Raw genomic sequence first — 15,881 nt, 5'->3', positions numbered from 1 at the left:
CAAATGTCTCAAAAATGAGACCGACAGGAAGTGCAAAATGGCTAAGCAGGAATGGCTAGAGGATAATGTAGAATCTTATGTCACTAGGGGTAAGATAGATTCTGCCTACAGGAAAATTAAAGAGACCTTTGGAGGAAAGAGAACCACTTGCTTGAATATAAAGAGCTCAGATGGAAACCCAGTTCTAAGCAAAGAAGGGAAAGCAGAAAAGTGGAAGGAATATAAGAGGGTCTATACAAGGGCGCTGACTTGAGACTAATTTTATGGAAATGGAAGAGGACATAGATAAAGATGAAATGGGAGATATGATACTGCGTGAAGAATTTGACAGAGTACTGAAAGATCTAAGTCGAAACAAGGCCCCGAGAGTAGACAACATTCCATTAGAGCTACTGATAGACTTGGGAGAGCCAGCCATGACAAAACTCTTCCAGATGGTGAGCAAGATGTATGAGACAGGTGAAATACCCTCAGACTTCAAGAAGAATGTAACAATTCCAATGCCAGAGAAAGTTCGTGTTGACAGGTGTGAAAATTACCAAACTATCAATGTAATAAGTCGCGGCTGCAAAATACTAACACGAATTCTTTACAGACGAATGGCAAAACTGGTAGAAGCTGACTTCTGGAAGATCAGTTTGGATGACATAGAAATGTTGGAATACGTGAGGCAATACTGACCTTACGACTTATCTTAGAAAATAGATTAAGGAAAGGCAAACCTACGTTTCTAGCATTTGTAGACTTAGAGAAAGCTTTTAACAATGTTGACTGGAACACTCTTTCATATTATTACGGCGGCAGGGGTAAAATACACGGAGTGAAAGGCTATTTACAATTTGTTCAGAAACCAGATTGCAGTTATAAGAGTCGAGGGGCATGAAAGGGAATGGGTGTTTTGGAAAGATGTGAGACAGGGTTGTGGCCTATCCCCGATGTTATTCAATCTGTATATTGAGCAAGCAGGAAAGGAAATAGAAGAAAAATGTGAAGTAGGAATTAAAATCCATGGAGAAGTAACAAAAATTTTGAGATTTGCCGATGACATCGTAATTCTGTCGGAGACAGCAAAGGACCTGGAAGAGCGGTTGAACGGAATGGGCAGTTCTTGAAAGGAGGATATAAGATGAACATCAACAAAAGCAAAACGAGGGTGACGGAATATAGTCAGATTAAATCAGGTGATATTGATGGATTAGATTAGGAAATGAGACACTTAAAGTAGTAAATGAGTTTTGGTATTTGGGAAACAAAATAACTGATGATGGTCGAAATAGAGAGGATATAAAATGTAGACTGGTAGTGGCAAGGATAGCGTTTCTGAAGAAGAGAAATTTGTTAACATCGAGTATAGATTGAAGTGTCAGGAAGTCTTTTCTGGAAGGATTTGTATGGAGTCCAGCCATGTATGGAAGTGAAACACGTACGACAAATATTTTAGATAAGAACGAATAGAAGCTTTCGAAATGTGGTGCTACAAAAGAATGCTGAAGATTAGATGGGTAGACCACGTAACTAATGAAGAGGTACTGAACAGAACTGGGGAGAAGAGGAATTTGTGGCACAACTTGACTGGAAGAAGGGATCGGTTGGTAGGACATGTTCTGAGGCATCAAGGGATCACCAGTTTAGCACTGGAGTGCAGCCTGAAGGGTAAAAATTGTAGAGGGAGACCAAGAGATGGATACACTAAGCAGATTCAGAAGTATGTAGGTTTCAGTAGTTACTCGGAGATGAAGAAGCTTGCACAGGACAGAGTAGCGTGTAGAGCTGCATCAAACCAGTCTCTGGATTGAAGACCACAACAACAACAACAACAGTCCGTCTGTCTGTCTCTCTGCCCGACTAATGAAAATCTTTTTAGTCAGGAACAGATTGACGTATCAAGTTGAAATTAGTCACATTCTAGAGTTCATGGTCCCTTGGCGATAGAATAAACATTAAGATAAACATAAACATTAACTTCTAAATCAAGACAGTCAAAAACACAGTCATTCATGTCACATATTTTGATACTCGCAAACTCACTCATTAAAACCTATGGGGTACTTCCCCTTGAAATAGAATCATGAAAAGTGGCAAGAAGAAAGGATTCACAGTACAAGCAAAGAAACAGAAACTGAAAATTGTTAATGTGTGTACATACAGTAGCACAGTGTCTGTATTTTATAATGTCTGTGTAGTCCGGTGCAATATTCCTTGGCACACTGTAAGATACACACACTGCTCCACTCAATTTCATACCAAAGAAAGGCACTCAGAAGAGCAAAACAATGTCGTCCACCTGTGGGAATGCTGCGATATGTTTGCGAGTACTTTGGGATGTACATACTAGGACATAAGGAAGTCCGAGTGGCCCCTGTAGGCGTGTTCGTATCATCGAACCGGTTAACGCGACCACTCACGTAAATCAGGAAATCAATGTTCCATTCCCAGTATGGCCAAATTTTCGTGTGTTGCTATTAAATCGTATAGCCTCTGGACAATCGTACTGCCGCGCGGGATTAGCCGAGCGGTCTAAGGCGCTGCAGTCATGGACTGTGCGGCTGGTCCCGGCGGAGGATCGAGTCCTCCCTCGGGCATGGGTGTGTGTGTGTTTGTCCTTAGGATAATTTAGGTTAAGTAGTGTGTAAGCTTAGGGACTGACGACCTTAGCAGTTAAGTCCCATAAGATTTCACACACATTTGAACATTTTTGACAATCGTACTTGCAGTTGGTGAATGCATTTCAGAATTTGGTAAGCTGTCAACCATCAGCAGTCTCTGTTAATTTGGACACGTATGCATGTCCGAAGGAACGTTTCATTGAGCTATACAGACGATGTAAAACACAGATATTGCCTTACTGATGCTCCAAAGTGTTTCAATTTCATGTTCAAAGTCGCATAACAAATGACAAAACAAAAATTATTTCGCGTGATATCAGTACAAATTAACGATTTTCTGATTGTGTTCCTTTACTTGTACTGTGAAAACTTTCTTCCTGCCACACTTGATGAAACTGTATCAAGAGAAGGTACCCAGGTTTTAATGAACTACTTTGCGAGCCTCAAAATACGTGACATAAATGGCCGTATCTATTCATTGCATTGACTTAGAAGCTAACGTTTCTTATGCCGCCAACGGACCATAGACCTTAGAATGAGCCATAAATTTCAACTTACTGTATATACCGTTGCTGAGAGAAAAGGTTTTGAACATGTAACCTCCCCCTCACTTATCGAGCTTAATGACAGTGAAAAATTAAACCGCGTGCACCTAATGGAAATTTGGGAAAAGCAATCGTCACCGAAGTTAATTTGTCAGTAGAGAGGGAGGAAAGGGTTACATCTAAATGAAAGGAAAAATGCAAATGAAATTGGTCGAAATTAATTTTGAGAAAAGGGTAAAATTAATAAAGAAAGTAAATGTGCGGTCGTTACGTTAACAATTAATTGGCGTTAATTAGATATTTCAGATTTGGGGAAAATTACGGTCGCCAGTCTTATGGACAGCTACTATAATAACTGAAAATGAAAGATTAATGCACATATAATTAGCACTAAAAGCGTGGCAACAGGAGGTTGACACGTGTTGTGTGAAAACTGAATGTTTGTCAGAAATAATAAATTTCACTGCACTCTGAATTAATTTAGCAAAAGAATTAATAAAACCGCAAAATTGAAAGTTAATTTAGTGACTGAAATTAATAGTGAACTTTGTTTCTGAAGCACTACGAAATTCAATAAAAATAAGGTTAGTCTGTGGCTACCTCAACAATCATTTCAAAAGCTACTTGAATCTACGCAATTTAGAAATAAGAAATTTAACTTTGAACTTGAATTAAATGATTCTGAGCAAATTAACAATAGTAAAATTTAGTACGTACCAAGCTGAGCTGCAGTCACAGGTAAGCTAAAATATGGTAACAAAACTCGCTCTCTTAATTTCTGCTCGTGTTATCTAAGTATTGTAGCCAGCTATGAATACTTTAACTGAACTTTGAAATTAAAACAGTGAAATGGAATGATATTACTTTAATGCTTGCGTATGAATTTCAGCGACACTCGGGTTCATTCCAGAAAAGGAAAGGACCCTGCTTGGCAATGCAATTGGGACAATGAGCAACAAAGGTTCATGCTAAGTTGCTGTAATTTTGCGAGGCAAATGGAACAATTTGAAAAGCTGAGGTCTGCCATACAGTTCTGAAACTTTACGTGCTTTTAGCCTTCCTTGTTGGTTGATTGAAGGCTTGAAGCCGTCGATCGAGGAGGTGGCGACAGTCACTCATTGTCGGCCGTCGCTGTTGCAGAAGCTGGATGTTGGCGCGCCTTCTTCTCGACACGGTCACCAGGCGAAACGGGTTCTTGATGTGCCCCAGCTAATGCTTCCCGTCCGCGACACCGTGTCAGAAACTATCATATCAACTCGAGCGCAATTACATGCTGCCAAACCCCGAAAGCGCGGCAACTCGCGGGAGCGTCACACAACACACCTGCTCCCACCGCCCTACTCCAGCCAGACTCCCCTCTGCCCACGCTCCATGCTGCACAGTTAACACTACCGAAGATCCTAAACACTTTGGTTCTCCACACGACCTATCGATGTAATCGTTCGATAGCATAGTTTTCCCTAGGCCAGACTCAGCGTAAAAATACAAATAATATTTACAAAACAAACCAACTATACATCGACATAAATGCAAATATATATATATATATATATATATATATATATATATATATACACAAATAGTAGAACAATTACAATATATAAAGACACAGAAATGTCATATCTTCAGGTAACAAAATAAGGAAAAAAAATTATAGTACAGTAGATGGAAATAGGAGGATATACATTTCCGGCATTACAAACAGTTGGACAAACACACAACAAAGTGATCCTATTAAGGGTCCAGAATTTATCCGCTGAGATATGGAACCCTTAAAATAGCACATAAAGTTTGTCCCCTCTTTCCTCATCTCTTGTCAGATCATGTAGTTACTATTGGATAACTGTGGGTGACTTGTTATAAGACACTCCAGTTATATGAATATTCTGAACGCCAGTTTATAAAAGTCTCTCCACACTTCACTGTATACCGGGTGTATCATAACTAACAGCGAAAACTTATATCGGTAAAAAAAAATAACTTAATAGAAGCAAGAACGTTCGATTGAAAATGGTTCTGCGAACGATCCATCTGCGAGGTAACTGCGAATGCGAGGCTACGGGCCACCACAGACTTCGTGTGAATTATTGTCCTAGATAATAAGAGTGCACGTGAAACGTAAACTTCTCGTTTAAATCCCCGACTTAATGAGCTCGAATTGCACCTGTGGCGCAACAAGAAATACAATACCAGTCGAGGACATCACACTATACAATTTACTATATCCTTGACCTGTAAAATTGGTTTTCCCACGTCCCGCCCTCGCATTTTCGTGCAATAACAAATCTTCACAAAATTGTACAATTCGTTACTCCCATTCTTCAACGACATCAACGGAAGTGTTATACACTTCACTTTCGAGCTGACCCCCGGCACAAAGACCCCAGAGAATTAAGGTCACGCGATCTTAAGTCAAGGTGAACGCTCTCGTCGACCCTTCATCTAGCGCCATTGACGCGATAGCTATTCTTTTACGTCTGTAGGAAAATGACAGTTCCCTAAAGAGCATCCGCCAGTTTCCCCAACCACGGGCCACGGGTGCTATCGGGTTCATTCTTCTGCTTGGTTTGATGTGACGCGTCACCAATTCCTCTCCTGTGCCAATCTTTTCATCTCACAGTAGCAGTCGCAATCTTTGTCCTCAATTATTTGCTGAATGTATTCCAATTTCTGTCTTCCTCTACAGTTTTTACTCCCTACAGCTCTTTCTAGTACCGTGATGTTATTCCATGATGTCTTAACACGTGCCCTATCTTCCTGTCCCTTCTTCTTGTCTGTGTTATACACATCTTCCTTCCCTCGCCGGTAGAGCGGAGAACCCCATCGTTCCTTACCTTGTCGCACCATATCTCAAATGCGTCGATTCTCTTCTGTTCACGTTTTCGCACAGACGATCTTTCAACACCATACAGCGCTGTGTTCCAAACGTATTTACTCAGAAGCTTCTTCAAAGAATTAAGACCCATGTTTGACACTAGTAGACTTGTCTTGGTCAGGAATGTCCTTTTTGCCAGTGTTAGTCTGTTTTCTGCATCACCCTTACTCCATCCATCATGCGTTATTTTGCATCCTAGGTAGCAGACTTCCTTAACAACGTCTACTTCGTAATTCAGACTTTAATACTAAATTTCCTGCTTTCCTCATTTCTACTACTCATTGCTTTCATCTTCCTTCGATTTACTCTCGGTCCATATTATGTACTCTTTAGACTGTTCATTCTATTCAGTAGAACCTGTAATTCTTCTTTACTTTGACTAAGGGTAACAATGTCATCGGTGATCTTATCATTCATATCCTTTCACCCTGAACTATAACCCCCTTTTTAAACTTTCCTTCTTTGCTACTTCGTTGTATAAACTGAAGAGCAGGGGTGAAAGATTACATCCCTATCTTACACCGTTTGAAATCAAGCACTTCGCTCTTAGTTCTTGTACTTGCTGTATATTACCAGTCTTTCCCTATAGCCTACTCCTATTTTTCTTAGAAATTCGAACATTTTGCACCATTTTACACTGCCGAATGCTCTTTCCGGGTCGTCAAATCCTATGAACGTATCTTGATTTTTCTTCAGTCTTGCTTCCATTATTAACCGCAACTTCAGAATTGCCTCTCTGATGGCTTTACTTATTCTAAAATCAACCTGATCGTCCTCTAACAGATCCTCAATTTTCTTTTCCTTGTCAGCTGCTTGGATGCATGAGCTCATTGTGCGATAACACTGTTCGACATGGGTTCTATTTCTGATATTAAAGTATGTGCTTCTAGACGATTTTACCGTGGGAAATTCAAATATGTAAACAAAATATCGTTGTCAGGGATACTTTTTATGTAATACGTATATATATGTATATTCACAATTCATGGCAAACACAGAGACGTTATAGAGAAATACGGTTATGTTGCCGCAGCCAGTAGTGATAGAACGTCATAATTTCTTGTGCAACAGCAGGTGGGAAGAATCAGACATCATTAGGTTACCGCTGCCACACCTATGTCATTAAGACCACCTGAAACATATCATTAACTCGAACGGCGACAGCCGGTCGCTGCCTCGGCAGTAAAGCTTCACGCCTCCTAGGGGCAGTTGCATTGAGTTTACAACAGTGGTGTTCGCCGCAATTTGTGTCAGTCTTAACAAGTGGGTGTTTTGGCTGACAAGTAACTGTCTGTCATATTTCCGAGCACGGTTGAATTTTCTAGTTCCTGTGTGTAAACTGATTGAGCCTGGTGCTGAAGGTAAAACGACTGCTTGTTTTTACACATCAGCGTTCCTCTAGTTCCCTACTATTCGTTTAATACAGGTGTATTACCAAAGTGGTATTTTTAAATTTGCAGAAATGCCACGTCATCGTGGATGTCGATATAAGCCGGAAAACTTCTGCTACATCTGTGGGAAGTTCACTTTTGCCAGAAATAGGAAGAAAATTTCTTCAGTCATAAAGAAAGCATACAAACATTACTTTGGAGTAGAGGTAGGAGACCAAGATACAGAATGGGCACCACATTTCTGTTGTGCTACATGTTCCTGCAAACTAATTCAGTGATGGAAAGGTAAAGAGAATGTGGCGTTATTTGCTGTTCCCATGGTGTGGAGGGAGCCTAAGGACCATGTTACTGATTGTTATTTCTGTCTAACAAAAATTCAGGGTTTTACGATTGTTATTTCTGTCTAACAAAAATTCAGGGTTTTACAAGCAAAAAGTCGAAGAGGCACATTGTTTACCCAGATCTGCCTTCAGCGAGAATGCCAGTTCAGCATTCCGACAACCTTCCAGTACCTTCAAGAGCTCGAGGTCAAATTCTGGGTGACAGTGAAATAAGTAGTACTGAAGAAATCACATATGATGATTCTTTATATCACTGCACAAGTGAGTCATCGCCACATTTGTTAACACAGGCAGATTTAAATGATTTAGTACGTGATCTAGAACTGAGTAAACAAAATGCGCAGCTGCTTGGTTCAAGATTACAAGAGTATAATCTACTGCACCAAAGTACTAAAATCAGTGTGTTCAGGCACAGAGAACATGCCTTTATTTCTTATTTTTCAAGTGACGAAGCACTGACATTTTGCAATGACGTTGCTGGCCTGATGAAAGTGCTGAACTTCACTTATATTTCACTGGAGTGGAGACTTTTCATAGATGCATCGAAAACAAGTCTGAAGGGTGTTTTGCTCCATAACGGAAATAAAATGCCCTATGCTCCAGTATCTTACGCTAGTTTGACAAATTACAACTAGGATCACAATACTTTTTATCAGAAATAGAAAAAAAGGTTTCTTTTGTAGAACAGTGTAATTCTCTTCACTTGTTCGCTCTTACTGTCTTCGAAATTGTATGAATAATTTTTTTTCCGGAAGTCTGACGATATATCGCCAGTCTCATATGTCCTACACGCCAACGTGAATAACCGTTCAGTTCTCACTTGCTCCAATAATTTTAGTAACTCTGATGAAATATTATCTATTGCTTCTGCCTTGTTTGACCAAAAGTCGTCCAAAACTCTGTTAAATTACGATTCTAACACTGTATCCCCTATCTCTTTCCTGCCAACAGTTGTTTCTGCATCTATCATGCCATGAGGGAGGTGATCCTCCTCATAGACCTTCAATGTACTCTTCCCAATTATCCATTCTCTCTCCTGCATTTAACAGTGGAATTCCCATTAATGTTATCATCCTTGCTTTTAATTTCACCGAGGGCTGTCTTGAATTTTCTATACGGTGAGGCAGTCCTCCCGACAATCATCTTTTTCTCGATTTCTTCACATTCTTCATGCACCCATTTCGTCTTGTCTTCCCTGCACTTCCGCTTTATGTCGTTCGTAAGTGACCTTTATTTCTGAATTCCTGAATTTCCTGCAACAGTTCTGCACTTCCTTCTTTCGTCGATCATTTACCCAATTGGTTCTCGCAGTTACCATCTTTGTACCTATGTTTTTCTTTCCAGCTTCTATGAGTTTTCTTTTTTAGCGTTGTCCATTCCTCTTCGACTGAACTGCCTATTGAGTTATCCATTATCGCAGTATCCACAGCCTCAGAGAACATCAAGAGCATCTTTTTGGTCGTTAGTACTTCCGTATCCCACTTTTTCACGCGCTTATTCTTCCTGACAAGTCTCTTAAACGTCGGGCTACTCTTAAATCTGTTTACATTTCAAATACAGGAAAATGTTTCATACTGAAGTCAGTGGTGACTAGTGACCACACAATCGCAATGACCTCAAAAATCTAAAACATTTGATCAGGTGAACATTCGCAGCTGCGGATAGTATTTATACAACAAAAAACCCCTTCAGCTGTCAGTAATTTCTTAATTTATTGCACGACCGGTTTCGAAGCATAAAGCTTCATCATCAGCTGCTGCCAAATAATTATACGAACATAAATGTGTGGCGGTCGGACGGGCGGCTCATGACTGACTGGCTCGACCGCCACACTTTTATGTTCCCATAATTATTTGGCAGCATCTGATGATGAAGCTTTATGTTTCGAAACCGTTCGTGCAATGCACTGAGGTGACAGGTATTGTAATAACAATACGCACATATACAGATGGCAGTCATATCACGTATTCAAGGTATAAAAAGACAATGCCTCGGCGGAGCTGTCATTTCTACTTAAGTGATTCATGTGAAAAGATTTCCCGCGTGATTAAGGCCGCACGACGTGAATTAACAGACTGAACGTGGAATGGTAGTTGAGAGTTAGGGGCACAGGCCATCTCATTTAGACAATCGTCAGGGAGTTCAATTTACCGAGATCCGCAGTGTAAAGAGTGTGCCGAGAATACCAAATTTTAGGCAACACTTCTCACCACGGACAACATAGTGTTCGGTGGCCTTCACCTGACGACCACAGCAGCGGCGATGGGTATAGTTGTGTGGTGAGCGTACGGTAAGACCTTCAGTACACACACCATCAGATTATTTGACTTGTCGCTCTAACGAAGTAGGCGAGTGTCAGCAATATGTCTTGTGGTGTTATCGTGGCGTGTTTATCTTCTGCCGTTAGGTCAGACAATAGAAATGCCACTTGCACGCTTAGAGTAGCAGATTGACGCTGACCAGCTTTATGTCCGCAGCTCGTGGTCGTGCGGTAGCGTTCTCGCTTCCCACGCACGGGTCCCCGAATTCGATTCCCGGCGGGGTCAGGGATTTTCTCTGCCTCGTGATGACTGGGTGTTGTGTGATGTCCTTAGGTTAGTTAAGTTTAAGTAGTTCTAAGTTCTAGGGGACTGATGACCATAGATGTTTAGTCCCATAGTGCTCAGAGCCATTTTTTTGACCAGCTTTAAACAGAACTTGATTAATTTTCACGCACATTTATTACAATAATAACAAGCATGAAAATTACTTAACTTGGTTCTTGATGCTATTTACAATTGACAATCTGAAGTTCCTTTGGTACTGGTACGTTAATCTTATTCTCACAGATATCTCTGATACTTGACAAAAGTGTCTATACATTTATCTTCATGGCTATGTACAGGAATATGGTAATCTTATTAGGCGCAGACAGAAAACTTGACTACAGACTAGTACAGACAAATGCAGAACTCGTACAGACTGGTACAGACTAATGCAGACTGGTACAGACTGGTGCAGACAAATGCAGAATGACTAATCGGAAGTCTGTACACTCGTTATAATACCTCGCGCGTTCATGTATCACTACGCGAGTGTCATCCGCGAGGAGAAAAGGTTCTACGTTAGCAGCAATCTCATTGGCTGCGTTACATATTAATACGCGGATCGTTGGAAGTAGAATTTGGTCCGTCTCTAAGACAGCGCCATCTCGTAGTGCAGAGACGGACGAGCGCTGCGCCTGCGCTTTTGTGCTTAGCGGGGCGCGCTCTAGTGGGAAAGTTGTGTACGCGCTGACTACGCGGAACTATGTACACAACAAGTTGTCAGTGTTAACAGACAAGCAGCACTGCGTAAAATAAGCGCAGAAACCAATGTGAGACATACGACCAACGTATCCATTACAACACTGCTGCGAAATTTGGCCTTAATCAGCTATTGTAGCAGAGGACCGACCCGAGTGCGTTTGCTAACAGTATCTCATTCAGCGCCCGTCCTGGGCTCATGACCAAATCGGTTGGACCCTAGACGCCTGGTAAACCGTCCCCTCAGATGAGTCCCATTTCCAGTTAGTAATAGCTGAGGGTAGTGCTAGAGGATGGCGCAGACCACACGCAGCCTTGGACCCAAGGTGTCAACAAAGCACTGTGCAACAAGCTGGTGGTGGCTCCATAGCTTTCTGGGCTGTGTTTACATGGAATGGACTGTATGGCTCAAATGGCTCTGAGCACTATGGGACTCAACTGCTGTGGTCATCAGTCCCCTAGAACTTAGAACTACTTAAACCTAACTAACCTAAGGACAGCACATACACCTATGCCCGAGGCAGGATTCGAACCTGCGACCGTAGCAACAGCGCGGCTCCGGACTGGAGCGCCTAGAACCGCACGGCCACCGCGGCCGGCAATGGACTGTATCCTCTGGTCCAATTCAACCAATCATTGACTAGAAACGGTTATGTTCGGCTACTCTGACACAATCTGCAGCCATTACTGGACTTAATGTTCCCAAACAACGATGAAATTTTTATCGATGACATTGCGCCGTCTCAGAGGGTCACACCTGTTTGCAATTGGTTTGAAGAACATTCTGGACAGTTAGAGCGAATCATTTGGCAACTCAGATTGCCCCATAAGAATCCCATCGAACATTTATGGGGCATAATCGAGAGGTCAGCTAGTGCACAAAATTCTGCACTGGCAACAGTTTCGGAACTGTGGACGGTTACAGGGGCATCATGGCTCAGTACTTCTACTGGGGACTTCCACGTTACGTCGGGTTGCTCCACTACGCCGTGCAAAAGGATGTCCGACACGATATTAGGTTGTTTCCTATGCGTTTTGTCACCTCACTGCAAATTAAGAAATTGCTGACAACTGACGCGGATTTTTATTCTGTAAACATCTTAAGTGGCTCGTTTGCGGTCCTATGTTCTCGGAGCATTTTTGATTGCTATCGCATGCTATTACACGTCTTAGCTTTCACTGTTGGTTGTAATATACCCTATACAAAAATCGAATGTTTCGATCGCGAGAAAACTATGCTCGCAGTATCTTAAAGTTTCACCACATTAGTATGCAACTGTAACAGCTGACCAAGCCTCTTCATGTAGGCTCGTCGCTGTTGCTGAGGAGTGACCGGGGCTTCAGCGACCAGTTCTTTGAGTTCATCGATGTGACACTGCGTGAAATTCTGAGGAATGGGGCTGGGCCACTGCCACCACTGGATCCACTCGAGATCAGCAATCTGAGCCTGTCACTAGGATCGGAAAGTGAAGCCTATCAACCGTAAGTATTCACCGCAGGAGTTACATCTAAAAGATATCGTCTTTTCTCTGTCTTTATTCTTGGCTTTGATTGCCGTGTCAAATTATTACAAAGAACATCTTGTAACTAACTAGATTAATCATCGCACTCAGTACATGTAAGGTTTACAAGTTCTGAAAGTATCTCAGTGTTGTAATGATTGGTTTCTATGGCTTTATAAAACTGTTGGCCCCACAGGCTTTCCAACATCTGCTATAATATGCTTTTCGCAGTGTTCACATAGCGATGTACAGTGAGGGCCGATACTGAATGGATTTATTAGTATAAAGTTTGTTTTTATTTTTTCACTTTATGTTCGTCAGTGCCTTCTGCGAGGCGGTAAGTCTGGTACCGCCCGCCGCGGAATCTGAATCCCCGCCAGACGTCATGGACGTCGAAGACCCCTAGAGGTCTCTGCACCATCGCGCCGTATGCTGTGGAGGCGCACGCCTCCTGGCCCGCATTTAGTGTGAGGGCGCCATAGTGGAACACGTGGTTCCAGCAGCCAACAGCGGCGACCCTGATAGAGCATTTAAGCACCTGCCTCTCGCTCAGCCATTGCACCAGCTCCCCCTCCCTGATGAGCCCTCCTCCCCTCCATCTACCCCTCCTACCAACTTTTATACTCCCTCCCTCTTCCTGTGATTGTTCCTACGGGCACCCCCTCTCTCCCTTCTCTCCCCTTTCCCTCCCTCCTCTCTCTCTCCCCCTCCACCCCCAGGCTTCCCCTACCCCCCATATGTTCATTCCTCCCTCCATCTCCTCTGCCCTTGGCATCTTTGCGCTCTCCTCTCCCTCCCCCACCACCTTCTTCCCCTCTTGGCAGGTCCCCGGACTCGCACACGCCAAGTGGACATTCGCACGCCGGAGATCATCACCATCAGTTTCTCGTATGTGTGACATCTTGTTTGTGTTTAGTGCTCTTCTCCGTCACGCTCCTTCATTCACCTGTACTGTCGAAGTCGTCAATGTTTGTGTGCCATGCCGACAGTTTTTAGTGTTTTTACGTCTAGTGTGAACGGCTTCATGTCATTTGTTTTCTGTGTCTACTGTTTTTTGCCCCCCCCCCACTTTGTTCAGTATCTTCTGTGTCTCCTTTGTATTTTCATTGTCAAACTTGTGGCTGAAGAGCAGCGTAGTATGCTCCTGCCGGCCCACCTTGCGTAAGGTGTTTAAATAACAATAAAGAAAAAGAAAAAGCTTAGCCAGTCCCACGTTCCACCTGCTCTCCATCTCTCCACTCTCCATATTCTCTCCCAAGATGGCTTCCACCAGCTCCCACTCCCTGATGATGCCCTCATCCCCTCCATCTACCCATGCTATCAACTTTGATCCTCCTCTTCCACATTCTGTGTTTTTTCCGTAGGGCACCTCTCTCCCTTCTGTCCCTCTTCCCTTCCTCCCCCCTCCTCCCCCCGGGCTTCCCCTACCCCCCCCCATACCTTCTTTCCACCCCCCATCTCCTCTGCCATTGCCTTCTACACTCTCCCCTCTCCCTCCTCCCCCACCTTTTTCCCCTTTTGGCAGGTCGCCGGACTCCCACATGTCGCGTGAACTTCCGCGCACCGGAGGCCATCGCCATCAGTTTGTGGGTGAGCCGTCGTGTTTGTGCTTCAGTATTTTCGCCGCCCACACTCCATCGTTCACGTGTGTCATCTCAATGATCGGAGTTCGTGTACAGTGCTGACAGTTTTTTGTTTTTCTACGCCTGTGAACGGCTTCGTGTTTTTTAATTACTGTGTCTAGTGTTTTTTGTCCACCGTTATGTTCTGTTATTCTGTGTCTTCATTGTGTCTTTTTGTACTAACTGTGGATGAAGAGCGGCGTAATGTTGCTGCTGCCAGCCCACCTTATGTATTAGGTGTAAAATCACAACACAGAAAAGAAAAAAAACCTCAGCCAGCCAGTTTAATCTTGCTTACGTCTCTGCGTCTCTGGACACATCGCCTCACCCTAGACAGCTTATTTACTTTCTTGTTCTGTGTACGAGTGAACGTGATTGTTTCGATCTTGTTGTTCGTTCTGTCCTCCGTTGGTCCTGTCCGTCCTCTCCCGTTGTGTTGTTGTTCGCTGGCCGCTCCGCGGGTCCTGCCGCGCTTTCCGTCACTTCAACCCCGCGACCGTTCCGGTCGCCGTTACAACAGTAAGCTGCAGCGTCTCAGTCACGTTGCCCACAACCGGATAGAACCATTCTGAAACTTACCTGTTGAACCACCAGCAGCTAAACTCACGTCTTGCTGACGAGGCAACGCTACCGGTCTACGCGTCTTACGATCTGACCGACCAATAGGGAGGCTTGCAGGTGCTCAAGTGGGGGTGGAACCGCGGCCGGCTGCCGGGAGCGGACACGCCGTTCGCTGGCAGCTTCCAAACCGATCAGGCGCCCTCCTCACCTGCTCTATTAGGCAGCTGCCCATTCAGTCACGGCGGCGCCTCCAGGCCTGACTTTCTTTATGGCATTAAAACTTCATACAGTTTAAACTATGTTTTATTCTTCTCCTCAACAGGTGCCTACTGCTTTCCCCTCCTGGCCAATCCTGACGCATTAACAGCAAATAAGAGATCTGAGGTGATGATTTCTAGCCGTATAATGAGCCACATTATCATTCTTATATTTCTTATTCTCCCTGCAAACATAATGTACACCATGCATCTGCGCTTGAGGATAGATTCATTCAGTTCGTTTGCTAGAGTCATTCATACCATTTAATGGTCCTAGAGAATATTATGGAAACGTTTCCGAGGGCACAACGCTTACTTCATTGCCGTATGTGTAGCCATCAAGAGTTTCGGAGTGTTTGCCCTTCGGGTTCTAAGTCCAAAAGAGTCGATAGCTACACTACTGGCCATTAAAATTGCAACACCAAGAAGAAATGCGAATGATAAACGGGTATTTATTGGACAAATACATTATACTTGAACTGACATGTGATTACATTTTCACGCAATTTGGGTGCATAGATCCTGAGAAATCAGTACCCAGAGCAACCACCTCTGGCCGTAATAACGGCCTGGATACGCCTGGGCATTGAGTCAAACAGAGCTTGGTTGGCGTGTACAGGTACAGCTGCCCATGCACCTTCAACACCATACCACAGTTCATCAAGAGTAGTGACTGGCGTATTGTGACGAGCCAGTTGCTGGGCCACCATTGACCAGACGTTTTCAATTAGTGAGAGATCTGGAGAATGTGCTGGCCAGGGCAGCAGTCGAACATTTTCTGTATCCAGAAAGGGCAGTACAGGACATGCGGTCGTGCATTATCCTGCTCAAATGTAGGGTTTCGAAGGGATCGAATGAAGGGTAGAGACACGGGTCGTAACACATCTGAAATGTAAC

The 15,881-nt window shown here is 43.4% G+C and overlaps 1 protein-coding gene across 1 annotated transcript in view; it reads left to right on the top strand.

The window, feature by feature from the left end:
- LOC124593780 overlaps positions 1-12,528 on the top strand; it is a 38,972-nt gene extending 26,444 nt beyond the window's left edge. Inside the window, exon 3 of the mRNA XM_047132129.1 lies at positions 12,350-12,528. Coding sequence (XP_046988085.1) covers positions 12,350-12,528 — 179 coding nt within the window. The remainder of the gene's footprint in view (positions 1-12,349) is intronic.
- The last annotated feature ends 3,353 nt before the right edge of the window (positions 12,529-15,881 follow it).

Source organism: Schistocerca americana, chromosome 2, assembly GCF_021461395.2.
Source record: "Schistocerca americana isolate TAMUIC-IGC-003095 chromosome 2, iqSchAmer2.1, whole genome shotgun sequence".
Classification (NCBI taxonomy): Eukaryota; Metazoa; Arthropoda; class Insecta; order Orthoptera; family Acrididae; genus Schistocerca; species Schistocerca americana.
This window is presented reverse-complemented; position numbering and strand designations above follow the sequence as displayed.